At 49.4% G+C, this 18,007-nt stretch overlaps 1 protein-coding gene across 1 annotated transcript in view; it reads right to left on the bottom strand.

The window, feature by feature from the left end:
* Positions 1-129: 129 nt before the first annotated feature.
* LOC118095307 (chloride channel protein ClC-Kb-like) overlaps positions 130-18,007 on the bottom strand; it is a 31,401-nt gene continuing 13,523 nt past the window's right edge. The window contains exons 8-21 of the mRNA XM_088654877.1: positions 17,129-17,213; positions 14,241-14,342; positions 12,544-12,628; positions 11,847-12,029; positions 10,464-10,533; positions 10,200-10,310; positions 9,882-10,095; positions 8,111-8,244; positions 6,893-7,042; positions 5,349-5,440; positions 5,133-5,204; positions 3,770-3,874; positions 2,670-2,756; positions 130-1,386 (exon numbers count right to left, since the gene is read on the bottom strand). Of these exons, the coding sequence (XP_088511003.1) occupies positions 1,246-1,386; positions 2,670-2,756; positions 3,770-3,874; positions 5,133-5,204; positions 5,349-5,440; positions 6,893-7,042; positions 8,111-8,244; positions 9,882-10,095; positions 10,200-10,310; positions 10,464-10,533; positions 11,847-12,029; positions 12,544-12,628; positions 14,241-14,342; positions 17,129-17,213 (1,631 nt within the window). The 3' untranslated portion in view covers positions 130-1,245. The remainder of the gene's footprint in view (positions 1,387-2,669; positions 2,757-3,769; positions 3,875-5,132; positions 5,205-5,348; positions 5,441-6,892; positions 7,043-8,110; positions 8,245-9,881; positions 10,096-10,199; positions 10,311-10,463; positions 10,534-11,846; positions 12,030-12,543; positions 12,629-14,240; positions 14,343-17,128; positions 17,214-18,007) is intronic.

Raw genomic sequence — 18,007 nt, 5'->3', positions numbered from 1 at the left:
CTGGTTCAGGATATTGGGAGGGTTGGACATGATTCTGCATTCAGCTTGTCCCTGGGAAAGTTTTGGGGTGGGTGTCGCCCCCCCCAACCTGAGAGTAAGACCCATTGAACACAAAAGAAGCAGGTATTGTGTTGCGTTTCCAGCCACGGAGCCCAGAGCGGCCGGCTGTGAACGATTCCTCTCACCCCAGAGAATTCGGTGGGGTCACTTCTTAGCTGTAAAGGTAAAGGGACCCCTGACCATTAGGTCCAGTCGTGACCGACTCTGGGGTTGCGCGCTCATCTCGCATTATTGGCCGAGGGAGCCGGTGTACAGCTTCCAGGTCATGTGGCCAGCATGACAAAGCCGCTTCTGGCAAACCAGAGCAGCACATGGAAACGCCGTTTACCTTCCCGCCGGAGTGGTACCTATTTATCTGTTTGCACTTTGACGTGCTTTCGAACTGCTAGGTTGGCAGGAGCTGGGACCGAGCAACGGGAGCTCACCCCGTTGCGGGGATTCGAACCGGCGACCTTCTGATTGGCAAGACCTAGACTCTGTGGTTTAACCCACAGCGCCACCCGTGTCTGTTGCAAATGAAAAAAAATCCTTCCAGCAGCACCTTAAAGACCAACTAAGTTTTTGTTTTGGTATGAGCTTTCGTGTGCATGCACACTTCTTCAGATAAAAGAGACAAACAAATGGGCCTTTCCCCGTCTTGCCTGGCCACATAGACCTAGGATGGAGAGCAACAGGCCAAGGGGACGCTGTGTGTGTGTGTGTGCCGGTTTTGGCTGACACAGCTGGAAACAAAGAGGGCTTTTTGGAGACACAGAGGGTTTGGTGTTGCCCCTGGGAACCTGACAGGGAGGCAATGTCTGTTGGGGTGCTCATGCTGTGAGCCATTCCATCCTATGATCAGGTTATAAATAAGGCCAAATAGCCTGCTCTGATTCGAACCGCCGACCTTCTGATCAGCAAGCCCTAGGCTCAGTGGTTTAACCCACAGCGCCACCTGGGTCCATCTTAGCTGTAAATGAGCTTAAAACAGCTGTTCCTTCTTCCTAAGGGGCTTAAGGGATCTCCCACGTAAAAATAAAAACCTTTCTGAACTACAGCTCCCGGGCAGGAAGGATCCTTCCGCCAGGACAGTTGAAAACCCTACAAAACCAAGACGTACAACCAAGCGAATATATAGCTTTTACAAAATTCTACGATAAAAATTCATAGGAGACGGGTCCTTATTGGCACCAACCAGAAATGGCCCTAGGCCCGGGGGCTCTTGAGTTCATCCTCTCCAGGTGGTTTTCGCTCCTGGTCATCAGGCCTCTGCAGACCCTGGCGTTGGCGGCAGGTGGGCTGGCTGGCAAAGGTGCCCCTGACACACCCTTCGACTGCGGCCTTGAGCTGAGGTGGGGAAAGAGCGAGAGAGGAAGTCAAGAAGATCGCCAAACTCGGCACCAGACGCTCCGAGGGCTTCGGAAAAGGGAGGCACCGGCCAGCCCTCCCTAACGATAGATCGCCTTCTCCTCCGTGAACGTGCCCAATTCTCTCTTAGTGGCCATCCTTGCCTCCTGTGGGAGGGAGTTCCACAGTTCCACTCTGCGCTGCTTTCATCCGCCCTGAATCTCCGGCGTTCAGCTCTGTCGGGCTAATTTCTGCACGTCCCTCTCGACACAACACTCCCCCAAGCGCCCCTATTTTCCAGGACAGGCCCAGATTTACACAAGCCGTCCCGCTTTCTGATTTGATCCTAAGCTTTTCCTTAGGGCAGGCATAGGCAAACTGGGCCCTCCAGGCGTTTGGAGACTACAACTCCCATCATCCCTGACCACTGGGTCCTGTTAGCTAGGGATGATGGGAGTTGTAGTCCCAAAACATCTGGAGGGCCGAGTTTGCCTATGCCTGTCTTAGCAGGTCCCTGTTTAAATCAGAGAAATGTTGGAGGGTATGTATGGAGTAATCCGGCCGCCGAGACAGCTGAAGTTTGATGTTTCGTTGTGTTTTTATATATGTTGGAAGCCAACCCGGAGTGGCTGGGGAAACCCAGTCGGGCGGGCAGGGTCATAATAGTAAAAAAAAATATTATTGTAGAATACGACGTCCCTATTTCCCTGCCAAGTTGCAGGGAACCAGGCAGAGGGCCTTCTCGGTGGTGGCGCCCGCCCTGTGGAAGGCCCTCCCATCAGATGTCAAAGAGAAAAACAGCTACCCGATTTTTAGAAGACATCTGAAGGCAGCCCTGTTTAGGGAGGCTTTTAATGTTTAATTGTTTTATTTCATTTTTCTGTTGTAAGCCGCCCAGAGTGGCTGGGGAAACCCAGCCAGATGGGCGGGGTATAAATAATATATTATTATTATTATTATTATTATTATTATTATTATTATTATTATTATTATTTTCACCAGAGAGATGCTGACGGTTCTTTCTGCTCCGAGGAGAACCTTGGTCTGTCCTCTCCCTGCCTCCATCCGTGACCCTCTAGCACAGGCATCGCCAAACTTCAGCCCTCCAGATGTTTTGGACTACAATTCCCATCATCCCTGACCACTGGTGTTGTTAGCTAGGGATCATGGGAGTTGTAGGCCAAAACATCTGGAGGGCCGCAGGTTGGGGATGCCTGCTCTAGCACACCGGGATCCTCTCTCCTGCATCGCTGCCAACCCTCCACCCTGGAAAAGACACTTACCTCCCGGAGACTCACCACTCCAACCAAGCGCCCCATGTTGGTCACGTAAGCTGTGTGGAGACCCAGGAGGTTGAAGAGGTCGTAGCACTGGAGGGTGGGGACAGAAAAAGAAGGGGTGCTGATATGCGAGGGGGCATGTGCGGCCATGGTATATGTGCAGGTCTTGTTCCTGCACAGATTTATTCCCGCATAGCAGGAGGTTGGACTGGATGGCCTTTGGGAGTCCCCTCTTGCAACGCCACGATTCCATGGCGATTGTCGGGGCTGCAATTCCCACCAAGCCGCGTGCTGGCAGGGGCCGATGGGAGTTGTAATCCAAAAGCTTGAGTAAGGACAGCAGGGAGAGGCGATTCAATGCAATTTAATCCGGGTTGGCCCCTCTGAGAACAGGATTCTGGGCTTGTTACGTTCATAAGGTGCTGAGGGTGCCAGCCGTCGCCAGCCTGGCACCCCCCAGACCGTAAGAACGTTAAGAAGAGCCCTTCTGGGTGAGGACAATGGCCCACCTTGTCATAGAATCATAGAACTGAAGAGTTGGAAGGGGCACCCAAGGGTCATCCAGTCCAACCCCCTGAAATGCAGGAATCGCAACTAAAGCATCCACGGCAGATGGCCGCCTAACATGTTTAGAAACCAAGCCCAGCATCCTGTTCTCACAGAGGCCAACCAGATGCCCATTATGGAAAACCGGCCATCAGGATTCGAACACAAGACCCCTCTTCCCTCCTGCTTCCCACGGAGGCAGAGTGTAGTCCTATTGGCTAATAGCCCTCTCATCCATGGATTTGCCCAAGCCTCTTTCGAAACCATCTTTGCTGGTAGCCACCCTTCATTCTGTGGGAGGGAGTTCCACAGTTTAACTGTGCAACAGAAGGACTTTCTTTGACCTGTCCTCATGTCTGGGGCCACAGCTCCCTTTGGAGCGGCGAAGACCGAATTTAGGAGCTCACCGGCAATCCAAGCGATTAAACAAGCAGCCGGTTGTTTCACGAGCCCCATTTCCCAGAGGAAGAAGAATATGGCATGGGGAGATTGGTGAGTTTGTGGGCCGGAAGGTCCTGTTTCTTCATGAGGAAGGAAGGGGCCTTAAGAGGACTGACCTGGTAGAGGGTTTCCTTCTCCAAGAGGCGATAAGGAGCCGGGTTGATCGGCACATCAACCAGACAGACTGTTTCCTGGAGCTGCCGGCATTCCCACTCCTCAACCTGCAAATGCCACGGGGATAAAAAGAGGCAGGGACTGGACTGAGCACGGATTCCTGTTTTCCCCAACTGGCTCATTCTCTGAAGCCCCCACTCCCAGGAAATGGTATTCGGAGGGGCATGCAACCCCTGAATCTGGGGGTCCCACTTCCGAAAGCCCTCTGAGACAGCGGCCACCATGTGGTGGGGAGTTCCGCAAGCCAAACCTTTGTGTTGTGCAACAACAAGCATTTTTCTGGCCCAGCCCCGTGGAACTCTCCGCCACTGGAGATTCGGCCGGAGGCGCCTTCCGTGCCAGCTTCTCAACGCCCGCTGAATACTTTTGCATTCCACCACCGGCCCTTAAGTAGCCCGGGAAGACTGCAGCCTAGCCTACCCAGATATTTGGAACGCTGCTGTGCTCAGAGTGGATTGCTGGCGTTTTCAATCGTTTCATTAATTATTATGATTAATAACCCTCTCGTTTTGTTCCTTTTGCAAACAGCTTTGAGGGTTTCTACGGTCAAGCAGTAAATAAATTCTACCAAGCAAGGCAAGTGAATGCTTCTGCAATGGTTTATTGCAGGCATCCCCAAACTGTGGCCCTCCAGATGTTTTGGCCTACAACTCCCATGATCCCTAGCTAACAGGACCAGTGGTCAGGGATGATGGGAATTGTAGTCCAAAACATCTGGAGGGCCGAAGTTTGGGGATGCCTGGTTTATTGATACCTGTTTGCAACTCTCTTAACGGCTTGGTTATGGTATTATTGCTGTAAACCGCTTCGATATTTTCTCTGTATAGAGGTATACAAATATTTTAATTAACAAGTAAATAAATAAATAAATAGACCCAGGGTCTAGGCATGCAGACCACCCCCCTCCTCTTCCTCCTCCTCCTCCTCCTCCTCCTCCTCCTCCTCCTCCTCCTCCTCCTCCTCCTCCTCCTCCTCTTCTACATTGAATTTATTTGCTGCCCTATATCCAGGAGTCTCAGGGCAGTTCTCAGAATAAAATCAAGATATAAAACCACAAAATACCTACGGTAATACTGTAAGAAGAAAAACAACCTAATAGCCCCCCCCCTCAAAAAAACACATTTTAAAAGGGCATAGAATGTAAATCTTGCTCCACAGGTGGACCACAGCCCTCATCAGCCCCAAGGAACCAACCCCTCTTGCTCAAGGGACCCAGGAGTCCTGGACCCCCAGCCTCCTCCCACGCCCTCCTTGTGGCACCTTCTCCCCGCCGCAAGCACCCTGGCATCTCGGCGCCTAACGTACCAGGTGGCGGTGTCGCCCGTGCTCTTCTTGCGGGGCGAGAGAATCGGTGCTCCTCGGAACGGCCTTGGAGGGCTGAAATCAGAAAAGGCATTGGGGTGGGGTGGGCTGGATGACCCCTGGGGTCCCTTCCATAGAGTTCTAGAACTATGATTCTAAGCCGAGGCTAAACAGGGGAAGGGGCATCTCTCTGCTCCAACAGGCCCAGCTGCCTCCTACCTTTTTCTCCTCCTCTTCCTCTCCCTCCATAATCTCTTCCACCCAACTATCCTGGGCATCGCAAGGTCCATTCTCTGTTTCCTTGGGCGAGTCTGCGTAAGAAGCAAGGAAGGGGTTTGCTTTGGAGGAGTTTATTTTTTTATTCTGAATTTTTTATACAATTTTTTTTAATTAAATTTTCTGTTCTACAACTTAAAATACTCATTTTACATCCTTTAGATATCAGCGACTTCCATTCTTCTCTTTCCATGGTTCATTTTACCTATCGCAAATCCCTGCATATTTGACAAAAAAATAGCCTTTTCTGACACCTGGGGATTTCAGTCTGAATTATCCCCAATAGAAAGGACTTTGGTTTTTTTTGGGTAATGTACTTTTAAACCTCTTCTTCAATTCGTTGTGGAGAAGTTTACATCACCTGATGCTCTCCAGTTGTTTGGGGTGGGAGCCGTGGTCCAAAACAGCTGGAGAAAGCGGCCACGTTCAAATCACAGAATTGTACAGTTGAGAGGGACTCCAGGGGTCATCTAGTCCAACCCCCTGCATTGCGGGGGGCGGGAATGGTTTGGTTTAGTTCTTCCTGAAGGGATAAGCCCGCACCACTTCTGCCAGCAAGTGGGGAGCCCTGAATCATCCCTGCCATACAGAAAGATCTCCCCGTTCAAAGACATCTAGCTTCTTAAGGTAGTGCTATGCTGAAACACTCTCTGGCATGCTAAACCTCTACATGCGGGAATTTTAAATTTAAAAGAAAACAGGCTCACCACCTCCCTGAGAACTAGCAGCTTAGATGCAACACTCTCTGAAGCTTGCAGGAGCAAACGAACACACACACATATACCAGGAGGGAGGGTTCACCAGCACAAGATAACTAGCCTCTCAGGGAAGAATTCTCCCTGAGATGCTAAGCTTCTGCATGCAGGGATTAGCTGTTGTTCTTTTTTTCTCCCTTAGAATCACAGAATGGGTAAATGGATGATTTGAAATGTGACCTAGCGATTCCCCCTGCATGCGAAGACAGGCTCCGGCGGACTGAGTGGCCCCGACAAGTCAAGAGGGCGGTTTCTGCATGTGCTGCAGAGGGAAATTAGGGGCAGATCGGGCTCATCTGTTATGTATTCAGTGGGTCTGTGTTTGCCTGAGCTTGAGTCTGGACTAAGGATCCTGGCGTCCAATCACAGAACACTTCAGGATTTGGGCCTCTGCCATTGGCCCTTGAACTCTAAGCCGTGATTCGCAGCTTGGAAGTTTAGACAGCCAATCACGTTGGAAGTGGGAGTGGCCCAGGCTTTCAGGAACGTATATAAGCAGTTGCCTCGCCCCTGTTTCCCAGTTCAATTAAGGTTCTTGCTGTTATTGCTTGTGTCTTGCCCCATGGGAACCCACCTACACTTCACATCGACCTTGGAGAAGGAAAACTCTGGTCCTCAACCTCCACTACCTTGAGGGACATCTTTGGGAGAAGGAAAGGCTCAGGAGTAAAAACCCTCCACAAATCCGGACTGGAGTCCCTAAGGCGGTCGGATGGCGACAGAAGCTCTTACCTGGTTCCTCTGTTTCCAGGAGCTCTTGGTTTGGGGCCGCCTCTTCCGACTGGCTGAGAATGTAGTGGAATCTCTTCTCTGGGCCAAGGTGGGCCGACAGAAGCTTGGAGAGATGCTTCCTCCGGATGGACCCCAACAAGACGCGAGACTCTTTGAGGTGGAGGGGAGAGAAAGAGAAGCGGAGTTTGGGGCCTCTTTCTCCCAGTTAGGGGATCTGGCCCCACAACGAAGGACTCGCCTTCTCCAGCCTGGCGTCCTCTAGCTGTTCTGTGCTACAACTCCCATGGGAGTTATAGTTCGAAAGAGCTGAACGTCACATTTTTCTTGTTTGTTGGGGGGATTTAAACAAAAACAAAAACGCAATCCAGTGGTGTGTAAGTTTTATAGAATCATAGAGTTGGAAGAGACCACAAGTGCCATCCAGTCCAACCCCCTGCCAAGCAGGAAACGCCATCAAAGCATTCCTGACATATGGCTGTCAAGCCTCTGCTTAAAGACCTCCAAAGGAGACTCCACCACACTCCTTGGCAGCAAATTCTACTGTCGAACAGCTCTTACTGTCAGGAAGTTCTTCCTAATGTTTAGGTGGAATCTTCTTTCTTGTAGTTTGAATCCATTGCTCCGTGTCCGCTTCTCTGGAGCAGCAGAAAACAACCTTTCTCCCTCCTCTATATGGCATCATTTGATATATTTGAACATAGCTGTAAGAAAGCGGGTAGGGAAAGCCTCAAAGCCATTTTTAATATTGTTGTTGTTGTTTGTTTGTTGTTGTTGTTATTTCTACCCTGCCCATTTGGTTGGGTTTCCCTAGCCCTAGCCACTCAGGGCAGCTCCCAACAGCAAGTTAAAAATACAATAAAACATCAGTCATTAAAAACTTCCCTAAACAGGGCTGCCTTCATGTGGCTTCTAAAAATCAGATACAGTAGTTGTTTTTTTCTTTGACATCTGATGGGAGGGCATTCCACAGGGCTGGTGCCACTACCGAGAAGGCCCTCTGCCCTTTATTCTCTTACAAAGAGAACAAAACAGTAAAAAAGCACAAATGTGAAATACTCGAGAGATTAAAAGATCAGAAAAGAAACTAAAACAGATCAAAACACACGTCCACAGGATTGTCTGAATAAAAAAATGTTTTTAGCTGGTGCCGGAAAGCGTCAAGAGGCGGAAAGTTCCACAGATTGTTGTTAAAATACTGAAGAACAAGAGACAGTTTACCTTGAGAGTCCACTAAGGGGAACTGCTTGAGGGTGGAGACCCTAAGCAGCCTGCGGAGGTCTTTGTACTTGCTCTCCCGGGATAGGTATTTGAGATCGGTCACCATAAAGTCTTCGGCATAGATGTCGTGGCCTCTGGGGGAGAAAAGGAGTGAGTGGGAGGGTGGACTGGGGGGTTCGGTTGTGAAGGGAAACCCCCCTCCATCCAGTTTCTGAGTCACATTCTGCTTCTCCAAGGCTCCTCAGAGCTGGACTACTGCAAGGCACTCTATGTGGGGCTGCCTTTGGGGGTCTGGTTCTGAAGCTCCGAGCCTGTAGTGCCCTGTGGAACTCCCCGCCACTAGAAAGCCAGCAGGCACTTTTAAATGCCTACTTTCTATTCTGAAAAAATGGGTGTTCTGTTTGCGATGTTTCGGAATGACAGGCTCAGTGGTAATGTTCGGTCTTACGGTGATTTCAACCTGCTGTAACGGTATTTATTTTTACTCTTTATCTTTGGTTTCTTTCATTTGTTAATCAATAAAAAAGTTTAAAAAGCGGCTCACGGTTTAAACTGGGGAGCTCCCTGCCGCAGGAGGCAGTGATGGCCAGCATCCTGAATGGCTTTTAAAAGAGGATGGGGCAAATTCAAGGAGGACACCTAGGATGGCTCAGGGTTTGGCTGGAAGATACCAGGACAAGGTTTTATTATAAAGCAGTTGTGTTCTACTAAGTTATAAATCAAGCACTTCTTGGAGTTGAATCTTTCTGTTTTCCAATGCACTTCTTATCCATATATATATATATACTAGTGTCATTCAGCCCGTTAAATAAACGGGCGCTAGAACATATGTGAGCGCTGCACGGAGCACCGGATCGAGGAGCCGGTCTGCAGAGTCAGCGCCCAGCAGCGCCGCACGGAACAGCGCCTCCTCAATCCAGCACGGCGTTGCTGGGCGCTGACTCTGCAGACCGGCTCCTCGATCGGCTCCCGGGACCTGTCCTTCCTGTCGGCGGCAGGGGAACAGGAATGAAGGAGGAGAAAGCAGCCCTTTCTCCTCCTTCCTTCCTCTCCCCCAGCCGCCGACAGGAAGGAGACATCCTGGGGTTTGGAGAAGCCCTTGCGCAGCGCTTCTCCGAACCCCGGGAGCTGTCCTTGCTGGACGCACACACACACGTGCTCTCCCCCCCCCCGCCGCCGCCAACGCTCAGTCTGGCCGGGAGCAGCGGTTGGCGGCCGCAGGGAAACGGTAGGTGGGGGGTGGGGAGAGCGCACGCGTGTGTGCGTCCAGTCTCTGCGTCCATTCCCTGTGTCCGTGGGGCACCTGCGCAGTAGCGCGCAAACAGGGACACAGGGACTGGATGCAGAGACACTTGCACTTTATTATATAGGATTGTGCAGCGCAAGCAATTTTTTGTTCTGAAAGTGCGGCTTAGAACTAAAAAAGTTTGAGAACCACTGCAGTTGAGCACGAGAATCTCAGGGTCGCGGGTTCGAGCCCCACGTTGGGCAAAATATTCCCACATTGCAGAGGGTCGGACTAGATGACCCCTGAGGGTCCCTTCCAACTCTAGGATTCTGTGGTAATCTAGCAATGGCTACTGCCCGTAAGGCAGCCACGCTTCCAAATGCCTGTTGCTGAAAACCGCAGGAGGGGTGGGAAAGGCTGCTCGCGTTCGAATCCTGCTCACGGGCTTCCCATAACGGGCATCTGGTTGGCCACCGGGAGAGAAGAATGCTGGACTAAGATGGGCCATTGGCCTGATCCAGAATGCTCTATTTATGCCCTTACCCAGTCTTGCCCACAGCCAGCTTGGGCAGGAAAGGCAACTTCTTGACGCTGATGATGCCATCGAAGAAGGAAGGCTGCGAGTGTTGGCTGATGGCGTTGGCGCTCAGCACGGCCACCAAGACCGGCAGGATGTGGGACATCTGGCCGGTCAGCTCAAAGGTCAACAGGGCGGTTGAGAGGGTCTGGGTCACGGCCCCGGAGTATGCTGCTGCGCCTGCAAGCGGGGAGACATTTCCTAGCACGCGGCCGGCGGAACTGCCCGCCACTAGCTCGGCAGAGGACAGAACGGGCTGGTGGGAGAGTGGGCCAGGGCCTCACCTGCCAGGGCGTAGCCAGCGGGCACGATCCGCATGTGGATCCCTTCAGAGACGATGCCGTCCGGGAAAATCTTGGCCATGACTTCGCCGTACAGTCGGCCGAGGGCGGCTCCTGTTGGCAAAAGACGCGGCCAGGATGACTGCTGGAATGTAAGAACGTCAGCGGAGGCCTGCTGGATTAGGCCGAAGGAGTCGCCGCTCTCCAGCCCGGACACCTGGGTTCCCTGGCAAGGGAGCGGGGAGGGGCGGTGGCTGAGGTTCTTACCATAAACGAAGACAGGGAGGAAAAATCCCGCCGGGATGACCATGGTCGTAGCCAAGAGCAGCATGAAGAACTGTTGAGGAAGAGGCGGGCACGATGAGAGGGAAAGACTCACCTATTTTGTCCCCATGGCTACAGAGCCGTCTCTTTAGACATGTAAATGGCAGTACGAAACAGGCCAACTAAGACTGTTTGCTATCTTGGCCAGAGCGGTTCAGCGGCCTCTTCCACTAGGTCAGGGCGGTCCAGCGTTTTGTACCGAGCGGGCCGCGGGAATACTTGAACACAGAACCCGCGGACTGCACCCTGAGTTAAATTTCTGTATCGTAAATTAAAGCGTTTGCTGTGATTTTCATACAGTGGTACCTCGGTTTATGAACACAATTGGTTCCGGAAGTCTGTTCATAAACTGAAGCGTTCATAAACTGAAGCGAACTTTCCCATTGAAAGTAATGGAAAGTGGATTAATCCGTTCCAGACGGGTCCGCGGAGTACTCAACCTGAAGCGTATTTAACCCGAAGCATGGGTGTAATTGGTTCCGGAAGTCTGTTCATAAACTGAAGCGAACTTTCCCATTGAAAGTAATGGAAAGTGGATCAATCCATTCCAGGTGGGTCTGCGGCGTTCGTAAACCGAAAATTCGTAAACCGAGGTGTTCATAAACTGAGGTTCCACTGTACTTGTAATACATACAATTAATAGATTTTATTTAATAGATTTATTAAATAAATAGATTTAATGAAATCTATACGACTGAACACACAATAGATTTAATTATTAAACCAATTTAACGCACAAACAAATGTGCGCACTTGCGTGACACAAAAACTAATTTGTTAAGGCTTTAAGTTTTTTTCTTGAACGTTGCTGAGGGCCACCAAAAAGGAATGGACCGCCCTGTACTACATATTAAGCATCCTTGCAGGGGTGGCATCCTGAGTTAGCACAAAAATCGGCTCCCCCCCCCCACTTTTTTTTTTTACATTCACAATAATTCCTTTTGATACAGTTGCTTTTCTATGGATCTTCTCATAAAAATATAGGTATTATTATTATTATTATTATTATTATTATTATTATTATTATGTACCCCAGCTTGGTGCCCTTTGTGTAGGAACTGCCCACACGGCTCAAAACCTGCCACTGGTCCTTAATGCAGAATGGTGGAGCTATAAGGGACACCTGGATATCATCCAAACTGACCCCTCACAATGCTATAACAAATAATTTAACACAGGCACAAACAAATTCCCCATGGCTTAAGTGTTCGTGGGCGAAAACCCCCTTCCAGAATGGCATGTGCAAAGGGGATTCTGGCGGCGGCGGGGGGGGGGCGGGCCCCCAACTGATCACTTCCTCCTGCCACCCCCAGGCAAGCCTCCCACCTTAGCAATGAGAAAGAAGGAGACCATCTCCAGGGAGGAGAGAGCTGGGTGGGTCCACTGGAGCCATCTGAAATCGTGGGTCTGGTTGGGGGGCTGGCGGGTGCCGTTGCTGCCCAGGGGGGCCTCCTCCAGGCCCCAGGTCAGGTTGTTGAAGAAGGTCTCCAGAAGTTGCTTCATGGAGAGCTTGAGAGAGGAAAAAGAAATAAGGCAGAAGAGCAGAAAACCCGGTGCGGTGGGACCCCCGAGGGTCATCCAGTCTGACCCCCGCTGCAATGCAAGGAGTTGCAGCTGAAGAATCCCCACTAGGTGGCCAACCAACGCCTGCTTAAAAAACCTCCAGTGATTTAAAAACCCTTCCAAGGTGTTGCTAGCACGCAGCGAAAATAGTACAGCTGAGGCTCTTCCTTTGTATCAATAGGCAGGGAGTTCCAGAGATGGCTGGAAGGGTCTCTAACCCAAAAGGTGCTGGGAATTGGACCCAAGAACACTAATCTAGTTCCCCACCACCCTCAATCGGTTATAACTTTTTATTTGTGCTTTTCGCCTTGCATTTCGATCTTCCGAACTGCCTTGAGTGCTTTTTATTATTATTAGATAAATCTAATAAATAAAATAAAATACGTAATGAAATAAAACCAGGTGGCTGAGCAAAGAGCGGAGGGTACAACCCCTCTGCCCTAAGAGTTTGCACACTTACCTTTGCGCCAATGTACTGCCCCGAACCATGGGGGAATGTGATGCTCGATAGCAGCAGGGAGACGAACCCAGCGTACAAGATTTTGCTGCAGAGAGAAGGGACACTTTGCGGGTTGGTTTTGTTTAGATGTTGTCTTCCGGGGGGGGGCAAGGGGGTCCACAGAGGAATAATAATAATAATAATAATTTCTTTATACCCCACCCCATCTGGTTGAGTTTCCCCAACCACTCTGGGCAGCTTCCAACAAAATATTAAAAATACAATAAAACACCAGACATTAAAAGGGTGAGGGTTTGGGAAACCCAGCAATCAGGATTCGAACACAAGAGCCACTCTCCCCTCCTGTGGTTTCCGACAACTGGCATTCCTGCTTCCGACTGTGGAGGCAGAGCCCAGACACCCTGGCTAGGAGCCCTCCATCACCGCCGCCTCCTCCATGAGTTTGTCCCATCCTCTTCTAAAGCCACTCAGTTTGGCGGCCATCACTTTCCCCTGTGGCAGGGAGTTCCGCAGTTTAACCATGTGCTCCATGAAGGACTTCCTTTCATCAGCCCTGAATTTCCCAGCATCCAAATTCTGCCTGCTCCCCCTTTCAGTGTTTTATACCGCCCACCCATCCCCCAGGAAAATATACATATATATATATATATATGCAGATGGCTGTGATCCCTAGTGGGCATTCCCCCCCCATCTCTGAGTGGTGAGAGACTGCAAGGGTCCCAATGCGCACACACACAGAATCCCCTTGGCCTGTTGCTCTCCATCCTAGGACTATGTGGCCAGGCAAAGGCGGGGAAAGGCCCATTTGATTGTCTCTTTTATCTGAAGAAGTGTGCATGCACAGGAAAGCTCATACCAAAATAAAACCTTAGTTGGTCTTTAAGGTGCTGCTGGAAGGAATTTTTTTCTTTTGCAGCAGACACTGGTGGCGCTGTGGGTTAAACCACAGAGTCTAGGTCTTGCCGATCAGAAGGTCGGCGGTTTGAATCCCCGCAACGGGGTGTGCTCCCGTTGCTCGGTCCCTGCTCCTTCCAACCTAGCAGTTCGAAAGCACGTCAAAGTGCAAACAGATAAATAGGTAACGCTCCGGCGGAAAGGTAAATGGTGTTTCCGTGTGCTGCTCTGGTTCGCCAGAAGCGGCTTAGTCATGCTGGCCACATGACCCAGAAGCTGTACGCCGGCTCCCTCGGCCAATAATGTGAGATGAGCGCCGCAACCCCAGTCGGTCACGACTGGACCTAATGGTCAGGGGTCCCTTTACCTTTAAGGCCATTACCTTGCAAAAAGAAAACTTGGTTGGATCAGCTTAGCAGCTTCTTCTACTAAATGCTGAACCTCACTGGATACAGAACCACAGGCCTGGAAGGGAGCCACAGATATCATCTAGACTGACCCCTTCCCAGAATATTGAACTGTATATTACCCCAGTTTGCCTGACCCCACTTCCTCTGCAGTGCTCTCCTCTGACCCCACAAAAGTCCAACCCCTGGTTACCAAAAAATGTCATCCTTCAGTGGGGGGAGTCCTTTTCCTATGTCTTATATCTCTGTGTTGGGGAGAAATGACGTTTTCTCTCCACTCCTTGAGTTCCTAACTGATCTGGGCGGCGCAAGGCTTTCCTCTTCTCTGACTTCACCCACCCACCCCTCCCCGCCCCAAACAAGGATTCAGGGGTGAGGGTGCGGGGAGAGCCTTACTTGTTCGCCATAAAACGTTTGATTCTCAGCCGGTTCTGGAGAAAGTCAAGAATGTTCCGGTGGCAGGAGAGGAAGAGGCAGGCGATGCCTCCACAGAGGGCGCTGGGCGGAGGGAAACAGAAACACAGGGTGCAGTGGTGAGTCAGGGGACCCAAGTGTCCGGGAGGGAAGCAGAGGCAAAACCTAGCGACATCCACTCAATTTTCTCCCCCCCCCTTTTAAAAATATAACCTTTATTATACAACAATTTACCTTGGACAATACACACAGTACACACCATAGACACCATGCGCAACATAAACACCATTTAATATCATAAAAAATTCCTTCAGTAGCACTAGCACCTTAAAGACCAACTAAGTTTTTATTTTGGTCTGAGCTTTCGTGTGCATGCACACTTCATCAGATACATTGAAACAGAAGCCATCAGACCCTTATGTATATTCAGAGGGTGGGGGTGATGGGAATGGGTGATGGGCTGATAGGAGTGGTAAACCTGTTGATGACTGTTAATGACTGCAATTGGTTTTGCGGGGGGGGGGAGCAAGGGCTGAGGTGCTAAGGAAAGCTTGATCATGTATAATGAGATAAGAATCCTATGTCTTTGTTCATTCCAGACATAGGATTCTTATCTCATTATACATGATCAAGCTTTCCTTAGCACCTCAGCCCTTGCTTTCCCCCTGCAAGACCAATTGCAGTCATTAACAGTCGTTAACAGTCACCAACAGGTTTACCACTCCTATCAGCCCATCGCCCATTCCCATCACCCCCACCCCCCACCCTCTGATTATACATAAGGGTCTGGTGGCTTCTGTTTCAGTGTATCTGATGAAGTGTGCATGCACACGAAAGCTCAGACCAAAAAAAAACTTAGTTGGTCTTTAAGGTGCTACTGAAGGAATTTTTTTATTTTGTTTCGACTCAGACCAACACGGCTACCTACCTGTAACTAGAACCATTTAATATCATTATACTTTTACTATGTACCCTCTCGATATTCCAAGATTCATTCTAGGTCTGTCAGGAGATTAACGTTGTCACTGTAATTTTTAAGATATTCTTTAAATAGTATCCAATCTTTATTAACTTTTTGTGTTGATTTCCCTCTTATTCTCCCGGTTGTTTTGGCAAGTTGTAAGTAGTATTCTATCATTTTCGCTTGCCAGTCCGTTTTATGTTATTACCTTTCCAGTTCCTTGCTATTAAAATCCTGGCCGCGGTGGTTGCATACATAAAGAAGGCTCTGTGATTCTTCTTAATTTCCATGGACATAATACCTAACAGGAAGACTTCAGGGTTTTGGTTTATTTTGGAAATGGAGAGTTTGAAGATCTTTTTGAGTTCATTATAAATAGTAATTTATAACGTCCACTCAGTTTTTTCACCTTGGGCTGGTGTGGGTGTGGATTTTGTCTCCCTGTCTTGGGCTGAAAATATGGGCAAGCGCTATAAAATATGGGCAAGGCCTTGTGAAGGAGGCGAGCCTCTTTCGCGGGAAAGTGCTCCGAAACTGGTTGTGGTGCCCTAAAATCGCCTCGGCAATTTGAAGTTCACAGCATGTTATTCCTTGAAAGAGAACTACAGTGGTACCTCGCCAGACAAATTTAATTCATTCCGTGAGTCAATTCGTTTTGCGAAAAATTCGTCTTGCGAATCGCGGTTTCCCATAGGAATGCATTGAAATTTCTTTTTTTTTTGCCCATAGGAACGCATTAATTAAATTTCAATGCCTTCCTATGGGAAACCGCGATTCGCAAGACGAATTTTTCGCAAAACGAATTCGTCTTGCGAGTCGCCCATAGAATCGCAAGACGCATTCGTCTTGCGAGTTTTTCGTAGCGTGTACCTGAAAATGATTTACGGATGGTCTAAACCACAGAGCCTAGGGCTTGCCGAACAGAAGGTCGGCGGTTCGAATCCCCGCGATGGGGTGAGCTCCCGTTGCTCGATCCCTGCTCTTGCCCACCTAGCAGTTCGAAAGCACGTCAAGGTGAAAGTAGATAAATAGGTACCGCTCTGGCAGGTAGGTAAATGGCGTTTCCGTGCGCTGTTCTGGCCCGCCAGAAGCGGCTTAGTCATGCTGGCCACATGACCTGGAAGCTGTACGCCGGCTCCCTCGGCCAATAATGCGAGATGAGCGCCGCAACGCCAGAGTCGGTCACAACTGTACCTAATGGTCGGGGTACCTTTACCTTTACCTTTTAGGCTTGCTAAAATGTATAAGACTGAATCAGTTAAGTGCTGTAGGGCGTGTGGACCTGTAATATGTGGTGGACCTGTAAAAGGGTAGAAGAGTATTGGGAAATAATTTATAATTAATTTAAAATATGTTTAAAGCACTTTTCAAAAACAAAAAAAAACAAAAAAAACCAACCCAGAGTCCTTTCTGTTGGGGATAATTCAGATGGAAATTCCCAGGTGTGAAAAAGGCTATTTATGTATGCCACTAATGCGGCCCGTGTTTTCTTAGCCCCCAAACGGAAAACGAGCGAGGTCCCGACTAAAGAAGAATGGCAACTTAAACTGATGGAATATGCCCAGCTTGCGGACCTAACATAAAGAATAAGAGAAGAGGAAGAATATGTGTTTAAAGAAGACTGGAATATATGAGTGGAAATTGTGGACGTTTGAAAACATTGGCAGCATTAAGATAAATTCAACAGTGTAAAATAAGTTTTGATGGATGTAAAAACGGAATACCGAATGGTTTAGTAAGTTTATGTAAAGTATTCAGGGATCTACAGCATGCAGACTGAACCATGGAAGGAGAAGAGAAGTCATTGATATTTAAGGTTGTTCAAATGGACATTCTAAAATGTAAAATAGAAAAACTTCATAAAAATTACACAAAAACCAAACAAACCCTTCCCTCGGCCGGTACTCACCCCAATACGGCATAGGAGAAAAGTTCCGGGAGGTCATAGGGGAACTCGACACGCCAACTGGTCTGGAACAGAATGGCCACGGTTTCTGGAGGGTATCAGGTTGGGGGGAGAAGAGGGAGGACAGCCGGTGGTTAAAATGGGCATGGACTCCCCACCCAACAGCCCCTGCCTCAGCACTAGGAACCCAGTTATGGGCAGGTGAGGAAATTCGAGAGGCAAGGGCCAAACAGCTCCCACCAAAAGCGGGGCCTTGCTGGTGGTGGCTCCAGAGTGGTGGCTCCACCAACTGCCTGTGCTCTCATGGCAGAGACTAATGAAAACACTCTTCCCTTGGCAGACTTTTGGGATTAAGCCGGGAATGGCGCATTCACCAGCATCCTACGTGGGGAGGTAGCAAGCTCTGTGAATCTTTGCAGGGAGCCCCACTGGCTATTATTATTATTATTCTGCATTTTCCCCATACTGAATCTCAAGGTACCCCCTTTGCCATATCCTAGCTTCTGGATTGCTTCATCCTTGGTCTTTGCACCAACGTTTCTTTATGTATCTTCTTTTTGGCGATCCCTCGTAGCTGAGTAAGATTGTCTTCCATGAACATGGTCTTAACAGTGAGTCCGTAAGTGACTGTGGAGGCCAATTCTGGATCCACACGTCCTTCCACAGTAGGGACATTGGTTTCTGGGTGGGGAGTTGATCGCGGTGTGGATTTGCCAAGTGTGCCTTCCTCTTAGCACATTTCTCCCATGCGTCCTGAGTTCGAGTGTCTTCAAAGCCCATGACACCTTTGGTAAAGGCTGTTCTCCAACTGGAGCGCTTGGAAGCAAGCGTTTCCTAATTGTTGGTGTTTATACTATCTTTTTTTAAGATTTGCCTTGAGAC

The sequence above is a fragment of the Zootoca vivipara genome, chromosome 12 (assembly GCF_965207765.1).
Source record: "Zootoca vivipara chromosome 12, rZooViv2.hap1.1, whole genome shotgun sequence".
NCBI lineage: Eukaryota > Metazoa > Chordata > Lepidosauria > Squamata > Lacertidae > Zootoca > Zootoca vivipara.
The sequence above is the reverse complement of the archived record's forward strand: the minus strand, read 5'-3'. Positions and strand labels throughout refer to the sequence as shown.